This window comes from Macrobrachium nipponense, chromosome 31, assembly GCF_015104395.2.
Source record: "Macrobrachium nipponense isolate FS-2020 chromosome 31, ASM1510439v2, whole genome shotgun sequence".
NCBI lineage: Eukaryota > Metazoa > Arthropoda > Malacostraca > Decapoda > Palaemonidae > Macrobrachium > Macrobrachium nipponense.
This window is the reverse complement of record NC_061093.1, coordinates 15778336-15796766: the sequence shown is the minus strand read 5'-3', so window position 1 is coordinate 15796766 and position 18431 is coordinate 15778336. Positions and strand designations below refer to the sequence as shown.

At 45.6% G+C, this 18431-nt stretch overlaps 1 protein-coding gene across 3 annotated transcripts in view; it reads right to left on the bottom strand.

Annotated features, from left to right (window-relative positions):
• Positions 1-18431, bottom strand: part of LOC135206645 (tetratricopeptide repeat protein 14-like) — a 273980-nt gene that overhangs the window by 169060 nt on the left and 86489 nt on the right. For all 3 annotated transcript variants that reach the window (XM_064237996.1, XM_064237998.1, XM_064237997.1), the window contains exons 4-6: positions 16050-16126; positions 15731-15853; positions 9600-9808 (exon numbers count right to left, since the gene is read on the bottom strand). In XM_064237996.1, coding sequence (XP_064094066.1) covers positions 9600-9808; positions 15731-15853; positions 16050-16126 — 409 coding nt within the window. The remainder of the gene's footprint in view (positions 1-9599; positions 9809-15730; positions 15854-16049; positions 16127-18431) is intronic.

Below are 18431 nucleotides of genomic sequence, written 5' to 3'. Positions count from 1 at the left end.
TGCAATCATCAGAAATGAAAAAAAAAAAATCATTATCATATATAAATAATACGATATATGGTAGCAAAAAAAAAAAATTCATACATAATTGTATTCAAATCGAGCTGTGCAAAAAACGGCTAAAGGTAACGAGGAGTTACTTTTTTTGTTGTTGTATTGTACACTAAATTTCAATTATTTTGATATATAACACATTGTAAAACGATCAAAGCAACACAGAAAAAATATTATCACAAAATGATGAATGAATTCGTAACGCACAGACGTAAAAAAATGTTTTGTTTTTTTTCAAAAATTCACCATAAATCTAAATATTGTTCTAGAGACTTCCAATTTGTTTCAAAATGAAGACAAATGATTGAATATTATGATACTGTAAGAGTTTTAACTTAGAATTGCAGTTTTCGACCATTTCGGACGAGGTTAAATTGACCAAATGTCAAAATTTTTATATAATTTTTTATATGCAAATATTGCAAAAATGAGAAAAGCTACAACCTTCAATTATTTTTTGTTGTATGCTTCATGAATTTGCACACATTTTCATATATGAAACTCTATAAAATGCCTAATATGAAAAGGAGCAAATATTAGGAGAATGCGACGTACGCATTTCGGAGATTTGCGGCCGCGAATCGGAGCGCGGAGGGAAAGAAGGTATTTTTAAAAAATTCACCATAAATCTAAATATTGTGCTAGAGACTTCCAATTTGTTTCAAAATGAAGATAAATGACTGTATATTAGTAGATTGTAAGAGTTTTAGCTTACAATTGCGTTTTTCGACTATTTCGGTAGAGTCAAAGTTGACCGAACGTGGTTTTTTTTATTTATCGTGATTTATATGCAAATATTTCAAAAAATAGAAAAGCTACAACCTTCAACCATTTTTTTTGTATTCTACATGAAATTGCGCACATTTTCATATATAAAACTTTATGTAACGGCTAATTTTAAATGGTGCAAACATTACGACAATCGCACAAAAAAATTTCCGATTTTTTTCAGAAGAGTTATCACGCGGACGTAAATGTTTTTTTTTTTTTCATAAATTCACCATAAATCGAAATATTGTGCTAGAGACTTTCAATTCATTGCAAAATTAAGGTAAATGATTGAATATTACTATAATATAAGAGTTTTAGCTTACAATTGCATTTTTCGACCATTTCGGTAGAGTTAAAGTTGACTAAAGGTTAAAATTTTTGCACTTATCGTTATTTATATGAAAATATGACAATTTGTCGAAAATTGCATTTTTCCTAACTATACAAACCTGAGGTCCTTTAACAATAGGAAGTAGCTAGCGGCAGCTGGAACGGTCGTAAGCTTCGAACAAGGGGAGAACGGTAGTTAACTGCTTGTCCGATCGTCACTGGGAGGTAAACAAATCACTTTTGCTTTGGCCCATGCAAAATAAGCAGAGTGAGGGGTGGCATGAGGAGGGACTATATGTAAAGGACCTCAGGTTTGTATAGTTAGGAAAAATGCAATTTTCGACAAATTGTCATTTGTTCCAATACGTAATACAAACCATCGGTCCTTTAACAATAGGAAGACTCACTTCTTGGTGGGAGGAATCTGAGTCTTTTGATGAACAGACTGGTGTTCGTCCATCCCTGGAATGCCTCCCTGGTCGTACGAGCGAGGGAGGGATCCAAGCCTCTGTCCGATTGATCGGGGTGTGCACCGCAGGATCAATGGTCAGACCTCTGGGCCGAGTACTAAGAGAGAGGCAAGCGTATCTCTTCGTACCAGCATTGTAAGAACTTGTTCCTGTACAGGAGCAAATATAAAGTCATGGATTTGTCTCATGTAGGCATCCACTTCCCCCCCCTTGTAGGAGGAAGTGGTGGATATACGCTCCTATCCCTAATGAAAGGGATAGGATGGAGCTCGGTCGAGTAGCTTACCTGCATCTGACTCCTTTCCAGCATGGTGACGACCGTGTCCCTCTGCCCACAGGGAGAGGTAGAGATAGATGGTGAAGAGAAGCCAGTCACACTCATTCGCACATTCATTCTCCCAGTCATACCAGGAATCGATGCTGTTCTGCCTGCTCGGGTGCTGGGTAAGCTTACACAACGTGTTGAGCAGCCACCACAGGTCCCAAGGAAAAGGTATCCAAGGACTTGTGGGCAATATCCCGAAGGTAGAAGGACGTGAAGGTGGTCTGGTTGGCCCAGACACCTGCCTTCAGGACCTGCGCCACGGAGAAGTTCTTACGGAAATCTAAGGAGGGTCCAATACCTCTGACTTTGTGGGCTCTCGGTCGGAGCGTACGGATGTCGTCACTACCATCAGCCTCGTACGCTCTCCTGATCACCTCGTGTAGCCAGAAAGAAAGCGTGTTCTTGAATACTTCTTTCTTGGTAACCCCAGTGCTAACGAAGAGGCGTTGACACTCAGGCCTGAGATGTCGAGTTCTCTTCAGATAGCGCCGTAGCGCCCTCACAGGACAAAGCAGCATCTCATCCGCACCGTTATCGGTGAAGTCCATTAGGGAAGGGATCGGGAAAGACTGGAACCTGTCGTCAGGGATCGACGGATTTTGAGTCTTGGCTACGAAGCTCGGGATGAAATCGAGCGTCACAGATCCCCATCCCCTGGTGTGTTTAACATCGAAAGACAGACCATGAAGTTCCCCTACTCTCTTCGCCGATGCCAGGGCCAGCAAGAAGAGGGTCTTGAGGGTCAGATCCCTGTCTGACGACTCTCGGAGTGGCTCGAAGGGTCTTCGAGTCAAACTCCTAAGGACGAGAGTCACATCCCACTCAGGGGGCCTGAGTTCCCTGGGTGGGCAAGACCTTTCGAAGCTCCTCATAAGCAAGGAAATCTCGAACGAATTCGAGATATCCAGTCCCCTCAGCTTTAGGACCAGTGCCAGGGCGGCTCTGTATCCTTTGACTGTGGGTACTGAGAGGAGCTTCTCTCGGCAAAGAAAAATGAGGAAATCCGCTACCTGCTGAAGAGTGGCTCTGAGAGGAGACAGACCCCGTCTACGACACCAACCACAGAAGACGGCCCACTTCCCCTGGTACACAGCTGCAGAGGACTGTCGGACGTATCCAGCCATCTCTGTTGCTGCGCTACGAGAAAAGCCTCTCGTTCGCAAGAGATGGTGGATAACAGCCAGCCGTGAAGTTGAAGGGACTGGACTGCTTGGTGGTACTGTTCTACGTGTGGCTGGGCTAGAAGGTTGTGCCAAAGGGGCAGCTCTCTCGGTGCTTCCGCAAGAGAGCCAGCAGGTCCGGATACCAAACGCCCTGAGGTCGTTTGGGAGCCACCAGGATCATCCTGAGATTCGGGGTGGTCAGCGCTCGGCTGATCACTTTCCGAATCAGACAGAAGGGAGGAAAGGCGTAGACGAAGAGGTTGTCCCAGGGGTGTTGGAGAGCGTCCTCTGCAGCTGCCCATGGGTCCGGCACGGCTGAAAAGAAAACCTGAAGTTTTCTGTTGTGCCGGGTAGCGAACAGGTCTACGACCGGTCGCCCCCACAGGTTGAAGAGCCTTTCCGCCAAGTCTGGGTGTAGAGACCACTCGGTTCCTATCACCTGATCCCGACGGCTGAGCTTGTCCGCTACTACATTCCTCTTGCCTGGAATGTAGCGTGCTGACAGCTCTATCGAGTGAGCCGCGGCCCACTCGTGCACCTGCACGGTCAACTGGTGTAGCGGAAGAGACACTAGGCCCCCCTGCTTGTTGACGTATGCCACTACTGTGGTGTTGTCGCACATCAACACCACCGAGTGTCCCACCAAGCGGTCCTGGAATTCTTGGAGAGCGTAGAACGCCGCCTTGAGTTCCAGGACATTGATGTGAAGGTGCTTGTCGTGATGGTCCCACACACCTGCAGCCAGCAACTCCTCCAGGTGTGCGCCCCATCCCTCGGTCGATGCGTCTGAGAACAGCAGCATCTCCGGGGGGGGGGGGAGGGGGAGAGATAGAGAGAGAGAGAGAGAGAGAGAGAGAGAGAGAGAGAGAGAGAGAGAGAGAGAGAGAGAGTGCGGATGGGCACTCCTCATAAGAAGTTCTTGTCGTCGAGCCACCAGGATAGGTCCTGCCTCACCTTCTCCATGAGAGCCACGGGGAAGTAAGGTGGATCCTTTGCCTGAGACCAACTCTCCCTTAGTCTCCACTGGAGAGACCGCAGGTGAAGACGCCCGTGAGGGACTAACTTCTCGAGTGACGACAGATGGCCGAACACGACTTGCCATTGCTGTGCTGCCTGTTCCTGCCGAGACAGGAACCGGCCGGCTGCCTCCCTGAATTTGCTGATCCGCAAGTCTGCAGGAAAGACTTGCCCTGCTACCGTGTCGATCAGCATTCCCAGGTACTTCATCTTCTGCTTGGGTTCGAGATCGGACTTCTCGTAGTTTATCACAATCCCCAGATCGTGACAAAACTTGAGGAGCCGATCCCTGTCCTGCAGCAACTGCGAGTGGGAGCTCACCAGGACCAGCCAATCGTCGAGATACCTCAGAAGACGTATCCTGTGCGAATGGGCCCAAGCAGACACCAGAGTGAACACTCGCGTGAACACCTGTGGGGCGGTTGACAGACCGAAACAAAGTGCCCTGAATTGGTACACCGTCCCGTCGAAGATGAAGTGGAGGTACTTTCTGGAGGACTGATGGATGGGTATTTGAAAATACGCGTCCTTCAGATCCACTGAAAGCATGAAATCGTTCCCCCTGATCGAGTCGAGCACTGATCGTGCCGACTCCATCGTGAACCGAGTCGTGCGAATGAAACGGTTCAGGGGAGAGTGGTCTATCACCGGACGCCAGCCCCCCGTTGCCTTCTCCACCAGGAAAAGGCGGCTGTAAAAGCCCGGTGACTGATCCTCTACGATTTCTACAGCTCGTTTCGCCAGTATGGTCTTGATCTCCTGTCGAAGAGCGTTGTCCTTTGATGATCCCCGGACATAGGTTTGTAGATGGACCGGTTTGGAGATGAGGGGGGGCCGAGATTCGAAGGGTAGTAGATATCCCTCCCGAAGGACGTCTACTATCCAGGTCTTGGCACCGTAGCGCTGCCAAGTTGCCCAATGGTTCGCTAGGCACCCCCCCACTTCCGGCAGCAGGTGAGGGGGAATGCCGTCCCTAGCGTTTCCCACCTCGCTTTGACTTCTTCCCACCACCTCCTCGGGGAAAGGAGGTCTGGGAGGAGGGCTGGTTACGGCCTCCTTTAGCAGAAGTTGAAGCAACAGGAGTCTTCACACAGGGCTTAGGCGGGGCAACTGTCTTAGCAGCCGTGGAAGCGCCAGCTAAACTCTTAGGCTTAGCCGCAGTTACTCGAGATTGCCCAGAAACCTTTGAGACTGCCTGGTGAACCAGGCAGTCACTGTCATCAGTGCGCCGCCTCTCCATCGCAGCGTCCACCATCTCTCCAGGAAAGAGAGCGGTGGAACTCCTAATTGGTCCGTTACGAAGACCGAGTGCCGACTCACGCCCAGCCCCCTTGGTCACTCGGGTAAGGACTGCGTCCCTACGACGAAGAACCAAGTTGGCCCACAGGTTAGCAGTCTGATGGGGGAGGTAAGAGATAGCTCTTCCTCCAGACTGGCACAGTCTCCTGAACGCCGGGTCGTCTTCAAGAGCAGAGCTCCCAGAGCCGGCCGCGACTTTGGATATTGTGAGGGACCACAAATCCAGCCAAGAGACTGCCTGGAATGCTGCCATAGCGGTAGATTCCAGGTCGAGTGCCTCCTGCTGCGAGAACCAGAGGTTCTCCGACAGGAGCTGCTGCAGGGACACACCTGGAGTCAGCCTCGCTAACTCCAGGTTAACCTGTTTCGGCGGTATCGGATCTTCCGATGGCACATAAAAATGCCTCTGACGCTGTAGAGGAGGTGGAAGCAGCTTGGAAGACCGACCGGACTTCAGCGAGTCCTCTCGCCCTCAGACGAGATTCTCCACTTGGTCCAGGACCGAGTCTGCAAGCTCCGATCGCGGCAATCCCACCATCATCTTGGGTTCCCTCTTCGGGCCCCAAAATGACTCGAGCCTGGACGTGGGCTCTGCTGGTGGTAGCGGCGATCCTTCCCCAAGGTCATTATGCTGACGAATCAGCTTAATAACCTCGGCAAAGTTCCTCTGAATCTTGGGAGTAACTGCGTCTTGAGGAGTAGGACCGTCCAGTCCCTCCAGCAAGAACAGATCCTGAGACGCTCCTCCTTCAGAAGGAGGAACAGCGACAGACCCCTCGCGGTTGCCTCCAGCTACTTGCGCGTACGTCCTGGCCGATCCTAGAACCATGCCTGGTGCGTACGGCGTCGCAGCGGGATCACGAGAGGCGACCCCTCGCGATCACTCCTAGATACCTCGCTCCTCCCGGCAAATCCCGAGGAGGTTGAAGGTACTGGAGAGGCAGACCTGACGCTCCCCCCTCGCTCGCTGGCAGGACCAGCGTGCTTGGAGGGCTGCGGCTGATCCCAACCCGCGGTGGTGATCGAGCAGCAGGCCTGGCCGCACCGCTCACCTGAGGCGAGTGGCTCGGCTGAGAACGTCGACCCCGATCCCGAGCATCAGACGAGCTGCTGCTGGTTGCCGTATCCGCCCGGTCCCGGTGGGAGCGGCGGTCAGGCGACCTGCTAGGCTCGCTGTCGCGGTGAGACCGGTGAGCGTCCTCTCGGCGCGTCGAGCCGCTCGGCTGGTACCGACGGCTGCGGGGACCTCTTCCTCACCTCGACCCATGGCCGGTCGGAGACCGTCACGTCAACCTGAGCAGCCGGCTGGTCGCTGTGAGAGCGTCCGCTGGCCTGGCGAGAGTCGTCTGCACGACTCTCGCCAGTCTTCTGCTCCGCACCTCAGTCTTGACGGCGAGTGAACTCGGGCGTCGAGACTTCGGCTGCACGGTTTCCCGCGGGAGACCGTACACTCGGTACTTCTCGCGAACGAGAAGCCGAGACGGATCCTGGTTTAGCGGCAGAACCGCTAACACCAGGCGAGGAAGTACCAGCTGAAGCTGGTACTCCTCTGGTCCCCGTCTGCTTCGTCTTTGCAGAGGAAGAGACAGGCCGAGGACCAGCAGAAGAGCCCCCCGAATCGCCGGAGCAAGACGGGCCCTTAGAAGGTCCCAAAGGAGCCTTCTTAAGGGGGGAGGAGGCAACCTTCTTCTTCTTCGGCTTGGTAGCCTTAGAAGTCGAAGGGGAAGAGGAGGCAACAGACGACGAAGAAGACGATGAAGACGACGACGACACCTTCCTCTTCTTCGTCAGGCTTCGCAGGACAGACGTCAGGTCTTCCATCCAGGAGGGAGCCGGGGCAGTTGCCGAAGCAACAGGGCCCGACTGCACCTGTCCGGAAAGACCTGAGCCTGGAGCAGCACCACCACGAGCAGGAACGACAGGAACAGGAGCAGGAACAACAGGAGCATCAGCGTCTGGAACAGCGGGAGCGGCAGGCACAGCAACAGGTACGGCAGCAGCATCAGGAGAGCCAAGCGTCTTGTCGGCAGCTACCTGCATTCTAGGTACTGGCGGCAAGTCTAGAGGAGAGATTTTAGGGCAGCGGAAGTCCGGGGTCGGCAGCACAAAGAACCCAGGTGGAGGTGGCACGCTTCTCCTTGGCAAGGCAGCGAGAGGCATCTGTATCGCCGCTGTCGGTGTCACGGTCGTCACATGTGGCGTGTAGACCAGGTGCGGAGGCAAGCCATAGGCTGGAGTAGTAATAGTTGTTGTGGTAGTGGTCACCACACCATGTGTGACCACTGCCGACCCCGCCAACAGCTGGATTAGCCCCTGGATGCTCGGCACTCCCTGCAATCCCAGCGACACCCACACCTGTCCCAGGTCGTCCTTCGCGGAAGGCACACCTGCGGAAGCAACAGTCGGGTTAGTTAGAGGGGTTCCCTCGCGCTTTGGGGGAGACGAACCCCACCCAGAGCGGACGGAAGACCCCGAGTACAATTGCACATCCGGGTAGCAAGCGCCCTCCTCCACACTCGACGGATCAAGTGAGGAGAAGGACTCCGCTACCCCCCCAGCAGGGGAAGGCGCAAAACGTGGGGGCTGACCGGGGGGCAAGAAGGAAGACGAGGTGTCCGTTACCAAAGGAGTCGCTGGAGAGCTTTCCAACGACTCCTTTATAGGCCTACGTCTCTTCCTGCCCTCGTACAGAACCCACTGCGCCTCGGACCAATTTAGACAAGTAACACAAGGCTCGGCTCGGGAGCATTCTCGCCCCCGACACCGAGTACACAGTTCGTGAGGATCTACATCCACGAAGGAGCGGAATCCGCCGCACTTACGCCCCTCCAGCCCGGGACACACTCTACGGGCGACTGGGGGGCGCGGCGAAAGCTCCATCTCTTGATCCATTGTTTATCAATAAAATGTAATAAACAAAATGAAAGTACAGTACTTACAATTTCATTCACTACCAAACAAACCAGAAAGAGGGCTGATACAAAAAACCAAAGCATACGACGATAGCGGGCAGAGCGATGACGAACACGTCTTGTCACACCACGGCCGAAAGCAAAAGTGATTTGTTTACCTCCCAGCCGCAGTTAACTACCGTTCTCCCCTTGTTCGAAGCTTACGAATGTTCCAGCTGCCGTTAGCTACTTCCTATTGTTAAAGGACGGATGGTTTGTATTACGTATCGGAACAAATTTCAAATCTGATAAAAGCTACAACCATGGGTTGTTTTTAGTTGTATTGTGCATGAAATTGCGCACATTTCCATATATAAAACTTTATGTAACTGCAAATTTAAAATGGTGCAAACATTACAACAATCGCACGAAAAAATTTATCGGAAGAGTTACCACGCGGACGTAAGGAAAAAGTTTCTTCATAAATTCACCATAAATCAAAATATTGTGCTAGAGACGTCCAATTTGTTGCAAAATGAAGGTAAATGATTGAATATTACTAGAATATAAGAGTTTAGCTTACAATTGCGTTTTTCGACCATTTCGGTAGAGTCAAAGTTGACCGAAGGTTGAAATTTTGGCACTTATCGTTACTTATATGAAAATATCTCAAAACTGATCAAAGCTACAATCATGAGTATTTTTTTGTTGTATTTTAAATGAAATTGCGCACATTTTCATATGTAATACTCCATGTAACAGATAATTTAAAATGGTGCAAAAATTATGTCAAAGTGACAAAATAATTTTTGAGATGTGTCACTGATACTTTTTAGTGCGAAAAGAAAGAAATTCGTGCTTGCGCGCCTGCGTAACGATTGTAAACAAAACAACGCCTTGATCCGTGAGCTCCCAGCATCCCCCAAGGCGTGTGATTCAAAAGTTTTCACCTGGTAGGCCTATAAGTATTTTTCCACGAATTTTTAAAAACAACTTTTATATCGACGTACCATACGTCCAATCGGCACCCGACAGACAATTTATGTCGACGTTTAATAGGTCCAATCGGCGTTAAAGGGTTAGATGATATGAGCTCCAAAACAGATCACTACAAAGATCAGATGATCAGATGGTCTTAAAACATAACAAAAAGTAATTCATACAAAGTAAAATATGGGATGATTAAAATGTTTCTAGATAATGAACCAAACTGAAGAAGATAAAAAGCTATAAGTCTCAAGAGTATTCCATAATTTTACCATAAAGAGCAAACACTTACTTAAGAACAGGTGGTTTGATAGCTTGACTTGCCCTCCCTAATCTGACTGCTGAAGTGTCAGGTAGTGTTATTCCTTTTGTGCCCACCAAAACATACTCGTCACTTGCATCAACAGCAAGAACTTCAACACAAAGCTTTGTCCTGAGTGCCCATTTACCATTGACTGTACAATCTGGATCAGGTTTAGTATCTTCATTGCGTAGCTGAGCCTGCAATAAAAACAAGATTAATGGAATATTTGCGAGCAGAAAGGATATACACGAATAATGGTCACATATACTTACTGACCATTCATCCATTTTCTCAAGACTATGACATTTCTTGTTGTAGTACAATTATCAGCACAGATAACCATTTTTGTCGTGTCCGCAAACTTGATTATTTTGCTAGTCAGCCACAACTCCTGGTCATTCATGAACATATGAAAAGTGAAGGGCCAAGCAACAAACCCTGAAGTACCACTTATGACCAGTTACAGCTCTGTTTTCTGTTACTTAGCCAGCCTTCTATCAAATTTCATACTTCATCTATGATGCCTGAACTACTAGCTTTTGCCACACAATCTTTTATCTAGTACCTTTAATGCCTTCTAAAAGCCAAATACTATTGTATAGTAGTACATCTATCATTCAACATTTATCACGTTCTAAAAATGATAAGGAAAACGTCTATTATAAAATCCAAGCTATTTTATTATAAAGGTCTCACTTAGGCATTTTCTATTACACTCTAGTATCTTGCAAGAAACTGAAGTCATGCTGAGAAGCCTGTAGTTTCATGATTCATCTTTACAACAATTCAAAACTGGAGCAATAGTTTGCAGTTTCTAATCTTTTGCTGCCTTTCCTTACTCCAAGGATGCATGCAAATGTCACAGGAGTGATAAGCAATTTCTTCTATATTTTGATCACCCTTGGGTGGAATGCCTCTGAACCTGGGGACTTACTAGTGTTCAATTTTAATTTTAATTTTAATTTTTTTGTATCCTAATGTAATAAGGGTTCATTTCCTATGTATATTTGGTGTATTCCTCTGGGTAAACACAACAAAAGTATTAATCTAATAGTTCTGCAATACCTGTATCACAACTATACCACGGCAATCTTTATCTTTCATCAACCATATTGTACTATTGACTGGCTTTCTACTGTATGCATATACAGAAAATGCTTTGAGATTTTCCTTTGCTCTAGGTGCCATCCCATCTTCATCTTCTAACTTGGCCTTCCTAATCAGTTTGTCTACCTTCCTGCCTTGTGAAAACTGCAACTTTTGCCAGTTTACATACCTTTCATATGTCCCTATTAAACCTTGGTTATTTGGGTCCATTTGGTGATAGTATTTTGTCTTTCCTGGATACAGCAGCCATATAGCTGGTTTTTAGTGGACTCCACATCTCTGCCTTTTTTTTCCTCCTTCCCATTTTGAGAACTTTTATCAATACATTTTTTCAGTCTTGTATTGTTGTTTCTGCCTTGAAGATTTCAAATATTGGCTAAATGGTTTTATTTTTGAAAGAGATTAAAAGGGGCAATCATCTAAGTTTATGGATAAAATTTAACTGACCCTCAAAAAAAGGTGGTACTGAAATAATAGAAATAATTTTCTAGACTTTGTTCACCTTCAATGATACAACTTCATTTTAACTTTAAATCCTTTTTCCCTTGATAAACTGGTCAGAGACAAAAATGATATTGTTAAGATACAATAAAGTTTTGTACATACTTACCTGGCAGATATATACTTAGCTATAGACTCGGTCGTCCCGACAGAATTTCAAAACTCGTGGCGCACGCGACAGGTAGGTCAGGCGATCCACCATTCCCGCCGCTGGGTGGCGGGATCCGGAACCATTCCCGTTTTCTAAGCCAGATTTTCTCTTCCACCTGTCTCCTGAGGGAGGATGGGTGGGCCATTTATCGTATATATCTGCCAGGTAAGTATGTAAAAACTTTATTGTATCTTAACAATATCATTTTTGTACATGAAAACTTACCCAGTAGATATATACTTAGCTGATTGGCACCCTTGGTGGAGGGTAAGAGACAGCTAAACATTAATATAATAAATATATTAAAAAACAGGGAAAAAACAACATATGTTTTCGGATATAAAATCCATGGTTGTTACCTGATTGGGCAGAAGACTTCATGATTACTGTCTATGAGTCTGCCTGCCTCAAGAGTTCCAGCGAGGTATGGACCTATGACTGAACAACTCTTTGGATCGTGTCAATGGGGGCTAGCCCGCTTACGCAACAGAGCCTACTCTGGATCGTACCAATGGGGGCTGACCCACTTACATGGTAGAGCCTTTACCTATGTCATATCAATGGGGACTAGCCCTCTTACATGACAGAGTTTTAGGTTTCTCTAAGTAAGGAGTTGTTCAGTCATAGGTCCATACCTCGCTGGAACTCTTGAGGCAGGCAGACTCATAGACAGTAATCATGAAGTCTTCTGCCCAATCAGGTAACAACCATGGATTTTATATCCGAAAACATATGTTGTTTTTTCCCTGTTTTTTAATATATTTATTATATTTATGTTTAGCTGTCTCTTACCCTCTACCAAGGGTGCCAATCAGCTAAGTATATATCTACTGGGTAAGTTTTCATGTACAAAAATGATATTGTTAAGATACAATAAAGTTTTTACATACTTACCTGGCAGATATATACAATAAATGGCCCACCCATCCTCCCTCAGGAGACAGGTGGAAGAGAAAATCTGGCTTAGAAAACGGGAATGGTTCCGGATCCCGCCACCCAGCGGCGGGAATGGTGGATCCCCTGACCTACCTGTTGCGTGCGCCACGAGTTTTGAAATTCTGTCGGGACGACCGAGTCTATAGCTAAGTATATATCTGCCAGGTAAGTATGTAAAAACTTTATTGTATCTTAACAATATCATTTTTGTACATGAAAACTTACCCAGTAGATATATACTTAGCTGATTGGCACCCTTGGTGGAGGGTAAGAGACAGCTAAACATAAATATAATAAATATATTAAAAAACAGGGAAAAAACAACATATGTTTTCGGATATAAAATCCATGGTTCTTACCTGATTGGGCAGAAGACTTCATGATTACTGTCTATGAGTCTGCCTGCCTCAAGAGTTCCAGCGAGGTATGGACCTATGACTGAACAACTCTTTGGATCGTGTCAATGGGGGCTAGCCCGCTTACGCAACAGAGCCTACTCTGGATCGTACCAATGGGGGCTGACCCACTTACATGGTAGAGCCTTTACCTATGTCATATCAATGGGGACTAGCCCTCTTACATGAAAGAGTTTTAGGTTTCTCTAAGTAAGGAGCACTGAAGCCAATCCCGATCACCTGACCATATTATTAATGTTATAACCTATGAATTGCAAGAGGGTCCCCTATTCCCTCTTACAATCGACCAATAAAAACAACCACCAATAACATAAAGAACAAATTAACACTAAACTAAGTTAAGAAGAATTAGCCTCAGCTCCTTCTCCCAGCACTGAATCCGCAGAAACGTAAGCTCCCAGAGCGAAGCACTTTTCATAAGTAATTTTCACATCTCTTAAATAATTGGAGGTGAAAACAGAGTTGCATCTCCAATATGTTGACTCTATAAGAGCCTGAAGAGAACAAGTTTTGTGAAAGGCCATTGACATAGCTATGGCTCTCACTTCATATGCTCTTACTCTGAGAATCTTGAGGTGCTCTTGACTGCATGCAAGGTGAGCCTCTTTTATCACATCCTTTATGAAGAACGTTAGGGCGTTCTTAGAAATAGGTCTCTTAGGATCTTTAACAGAGCACCAGAGACTTTCTTCTGTACCTCCTAATAAGGCTTTTTGTTTCAGGTAGAACTTGAGGGCCCTGACAGGACACAAAGTCCTCTCCAGTTCTTTTCCCGTTAGGGAAGAGAGTCCTTTTACCTCGAAGTTTCTAGGCCATGGTTTTGAAGGATTTTCGTTCTTTGCTAAGAAGAGTGGTTTAAAGGAGCAAAACGCTGAATCCTTTCTAAAACCTACTCTTCCTTCCAAAGCCTGTAGCTCACTAACTCTCTTAGCTGTTGCTAGTACGAAGAGAAATAAAGACTTCCTCGTTAAGTCTTTAAATGAAGCTGTATAAGAAGGTACAAACTTTCCTGACATGAGGAACTTAAGGACTACATCCAAGTTCCAGCTAGGCCTTCTAATCCTCTGGTCTTTCGTGGTTTCAAAAGACCTTATAAGGTCATGAAGATCTTTATTATTAGTTAGATCTAGGCCTCTATGCCTAAAAACAGAGGCTAGCATGCTTCTGTAACCTTTCACTGTTGACACTGCCAGGTTACAATTCTTCTTCAAATAGAGAAGAAAATTGGCGATGTTAGCTACAGAGGTACTGGAAGAGGATATTTTCTTAGTCTTACACCATCTTCTAAAAACCTCCCACTTCGACTGATACACTTTAGAGGTGGAATCGCTCCCGGCTCTTGCGATAGCCTTCGCAACTTCGCGCGAAAAGCCCCTTGCTCTGACGAGTCCTTCGATAGTCTGAACGCAGTCAGACTTAGCGCGGGGAGGTTCTTGTGAAATCTTTCGAAGTGGGGCTGTTTGAGAAGATCGCTCCTTAGTGGAAGCGATCTGGGAAAATCCACTATCCAATCCAGTACCTCTGTGAACCAATCTAGAGCTGGCCAGAAGGGAGCGATTAGTCATATTCTTGTTCCCTCTGAGCAGGCGAACTTCCTTAACACTTCCCCTACTATCTTGAAAGGGGGGAAGGCGTAAGTGTCTAAACCTGCCCAGTCTAGCAGAAAGCTGTCTATGGCTACTGCTTGAGGATCCGAGATTGGGGAGCAATAATTTTCTAGCCTGTAGTTCTTGTTGGTAGCGAACAGGTCTACGTTCGGTCTCCCCCACAATTGCCACAGTTGTTGGCACACTTGAAGAATGAGGGTCCATTCCGTGGGTAGGACTTGGTCTTTTCTGCTTAAAAGATCCGCACGGACGTTTCTCTCTCCCTGCACAAACCTTGTGAGGAGAGAGATTTTCCTTTCTTGAGCCCATATCAGCAGATCCTTCCCTGACTCATACAGGGAGAAGGAATGCGTCCCCCCCTGTTTCTTTATATATGCTAGGGCTGTTGTATTGTCCGAGTGAACTTGAATCACGAGACCTGAAACCTGCTCCTCGAAATGAACGAGAGCCAGATGAATGGCTGTTAATTCTTTCTTGTTTATGTGCCAGGACACCTGTTCTCCTTCCCAGGTGCCTGACACTTCTCTCGAACCTAATGTTGCTCCCCATCCCGAATCTGAAGCGTCTGCAAATAACGCTAGGCGGGGGTTCTTTAAGTGAAGCGAGATCCCCTTGCTTAGCTTCTGTGGATCTAACCACCAGAGGAGATTCTCCTTGATTTTCTTCGATATTGGAAAAGTCTCTCCTAGTTCTTGAGACTTCCAATCCCATCTCTCCTTCAGGTAAAATTGAAGGGGTCTTCTTAGCCGAATGTGTGAGAAGATCTTGGGTTGCCTTCTCTGTTAAGGATTTAGCTACCTCCTGGCGGGAATCAGGTGATTCAAGAGACAGACTTAGAGGTTTGCCAATCATTATTTTGTTTTATTTTGAATTGAATGCCGATCACACCTAATGGCACAAAGATATAAGCTAACTTACCAGTGGGTAAGATTCATTCCAAATAAAAAGCAAAAATAAACTGGCTTCGGAAGGAGAGCGCATAAGCAAAACTACTCTCCAAAGTGGTCAAAGAAAAACTGACGCATTAGTACATGGTACCAAGCCCAGTCAGTGACCAGCTTCCACCTCGATACGAATGAGTTTCCAAATGCCACAGATTCCTTGCTTTACAATCTTTGATTGTTTTAAATGATTTCCAGCCGGTGCTTGAAGATTATCCTATTGTTAAGACCGAAGGTTTGTTCCGCATATGAACAATATTGTTTTTCAATATGTCATGGTTATTAACACAAATCATCTCAGCTTTCTTCAGTAATAAAAATTGCTAAGGAATTCCCCTCCATTCCACATTCCTTTGTAGACACATAACAATTTCAAGATAAATGTTTGATCATAATACCAAAGTACAGTACGTATAATGTAAATGTTGAAAACAAGGCTATATAAGCAAAATATACTTACTTTGATGTTAGCACCACTAAAATCTCGGGGAGTATTACCTAACCTTGCTAGAATGGTCACTAGATGGCTTGTTTCTTTGTGCATATCCACTCTAACCACCAAAATATCACCTTGTTTGACGCTCTGCAAAATGACATAAAAGAATATAGATTGTCAAGACCGGTCAAGTGGCAAAAAAAAAAAAAAATAAATAAATAAAAAATCCCACAGTTTGACATAACGAAGCTAAAGAGAATAATTCATAGATTGACATAACTTCTAATTCTGCACATCCCAAGTGCACTGTATTGTATTTATGAACTCAAGAAATGTTTCCTACCTTAAAAAAGACATTTCTCTTTAAATCACGAGGAATTTTCATAAAATGGTCAAGGGTTGGCATATTCTCATTGCGATCTGAAAATTAAAAGAAAAACCATCTGAGCTGCTAGTTACCATTATAGTAATAGTACACTAAAATTTCTAATAAGAAGTTAATTCCAGTCTTATTTTTTGTAAGATTTTAGTCAAGAATCTGAACTGCACATGAATGAAGTACTGTTTTAAAAATCAAAATTTTTGAAACTAAATTGTATTCTTCCTAACTACAGAAATCTGAGGTCCTTTACATTAGGAATTACAAGCGGTGTAGAAGGGATTACCACTGTTAAATTCTTTAACAAGGTGATTAGGCAGTAACTACCGCCCGTCTCTCTGCCTGCCCAGACATAAACACTCCAATTTACTTTTGGCCCATGTTTCAGATTGAGGGGTGGTATGAGGTTGGAAATTACTGTAAAGGACCTCAGGTTCGTATAATTACAAAAAATACAATTTACTTTCAAAAATTTTTATTTGTTCCTATATGATATACAATCCTCGGTCTTTTACAATAGGAAGATTCACTAGTTGGCGGGAGGAATCTGAGTGAGTCTCTAGAACTGACTGGAGTTCAGCACACCTGGGCAATTTCTCCTGGTCAAAAGAGCAAGGAGTGCCCTGCCTCTGACACACTGATCAGAGTCTAAGAACTGAAAGATTAAAAGTCAGACCTCTGGGCCTTTTCGAAATAAGGAGGAATTGTAACTCATACAAAAAAGCAGTGAAAAATATAAACAGTCAGAGGCATTAAGGCAAAGATATAAGGCATTCCTGCCTTACTGCCGGCATCTCCTTCCTCTCCTTTCTAGAGGAAGGAGTGGGATTGCATCTATGATTCTGATAAAAAAATAGAAAGGAAACTAGATGTGTAAGCTTACCGCATCAAACACCTGACTAGACAGTAAAAGTTGAGTCCTATTCTCAACCCAAAGGAAGAGAAGGACAGGGAGGGGAAGGAGGAGAGACCAGTCACTATTGCATCCTTACCTCTAGAACTGCACACCATAGGCGAGAGATGCAACTTGTCTCCTTGAAGGAGCCGGGTAAACAAACACTTGTTGAGTATCCACTACATGTCTAAGGAAAAGTTATTCCAAGGACCTGTGGGTAACTACCCAAAGGAAGAAAGATATAATGTGATCTTCATGGGACTATATCTATCTTCCAGTCCAACATATTTTTCAGTGCAATGAAACGACCAAGCCACTGGCACTGTGCGCTCTCAGGAAGAGCGTACAGGTGACGTAGCTATCTGCAGAGATGAAGCTCGCAATCTCACAAGACTCGAAGGAAGCCATGTCCTCAGACACTTCTCCATTGGCAAGCCTGTAGTGGAAAAGGAAATCGACATCCAATGGAGGGTGTCGAGTCTCAGAGCCAGCAACGCATCAACAGGACAAAGTTATGATTGATCTGGATAAATAAAACACAAAGTCCAAGGCACAGAGGATCATGAAGGATTAGACCCATCATAACAGATGCAGAATGATTCGACATCTCAGACGGAGTCATGACATGAAAACCCGCTTTTTGAAGGATGACACTGAAGATGATCCATGCAACACGTCAATCCTCTTCACCACTGCCGGATAGAGATGGGATGTAGTCTTGAAAAACAAAAGCTGTCTGATGACTCTCATAAGGGCTTGCATGTCCCAAAAAAAGTCAAAGGCCATCAAGAGGCCTGAGGCCCCTGGGATGGCAATAGTACCGAGAAAAAGTTTCACATCAGCAGTAGAATCTCAACTGAGGAGAAACAATACTAGTCGCGTGAAAGACTAGAGCGAGTGTGTACCCACATCTTTCACAGTTGAATCGGAAAGAAGTTAATTTTTTTTATTCTGACAGAGAAAAAAGTCCCGTCAATGACGCCAACCCAAGAGGATGGTTCTAATCCTTGAAATTTACAGAGGACTGAAAGAGAATTTCAGCTAATTTCATTGCTGTTCAACAAAAAAGATTGTGCTTGCAATGAAGGCTGGAAATCTTTAGCCGTGTAAAACACGTATGTACTGCCTGCACGAACCACTTCTTGACACTGCAAAGGTTTGTTCAGGGAAGAACTCTTCTCTTTACCCTGACAGAGAGATGATAATGTGCCTAATGAGATATATCTCTGTTTGGTAATTCTTGCAATGGCAAATGTAAAGCACAAGACATGAACCATACGCAAGAACTCCGAGACAACCAGAGACCTAAGTCTGTGATGGCCGGGCAGAAAGATTCGAATTAGTATTTAGCAGTTAACCCTTGACAGAGGAGAAACAATACCAAGACAAATGATATCTCAGTGAGAAGGCAGTAATCTGCCCCTGAGTTGCCTGGTAGTACATTCCATGCC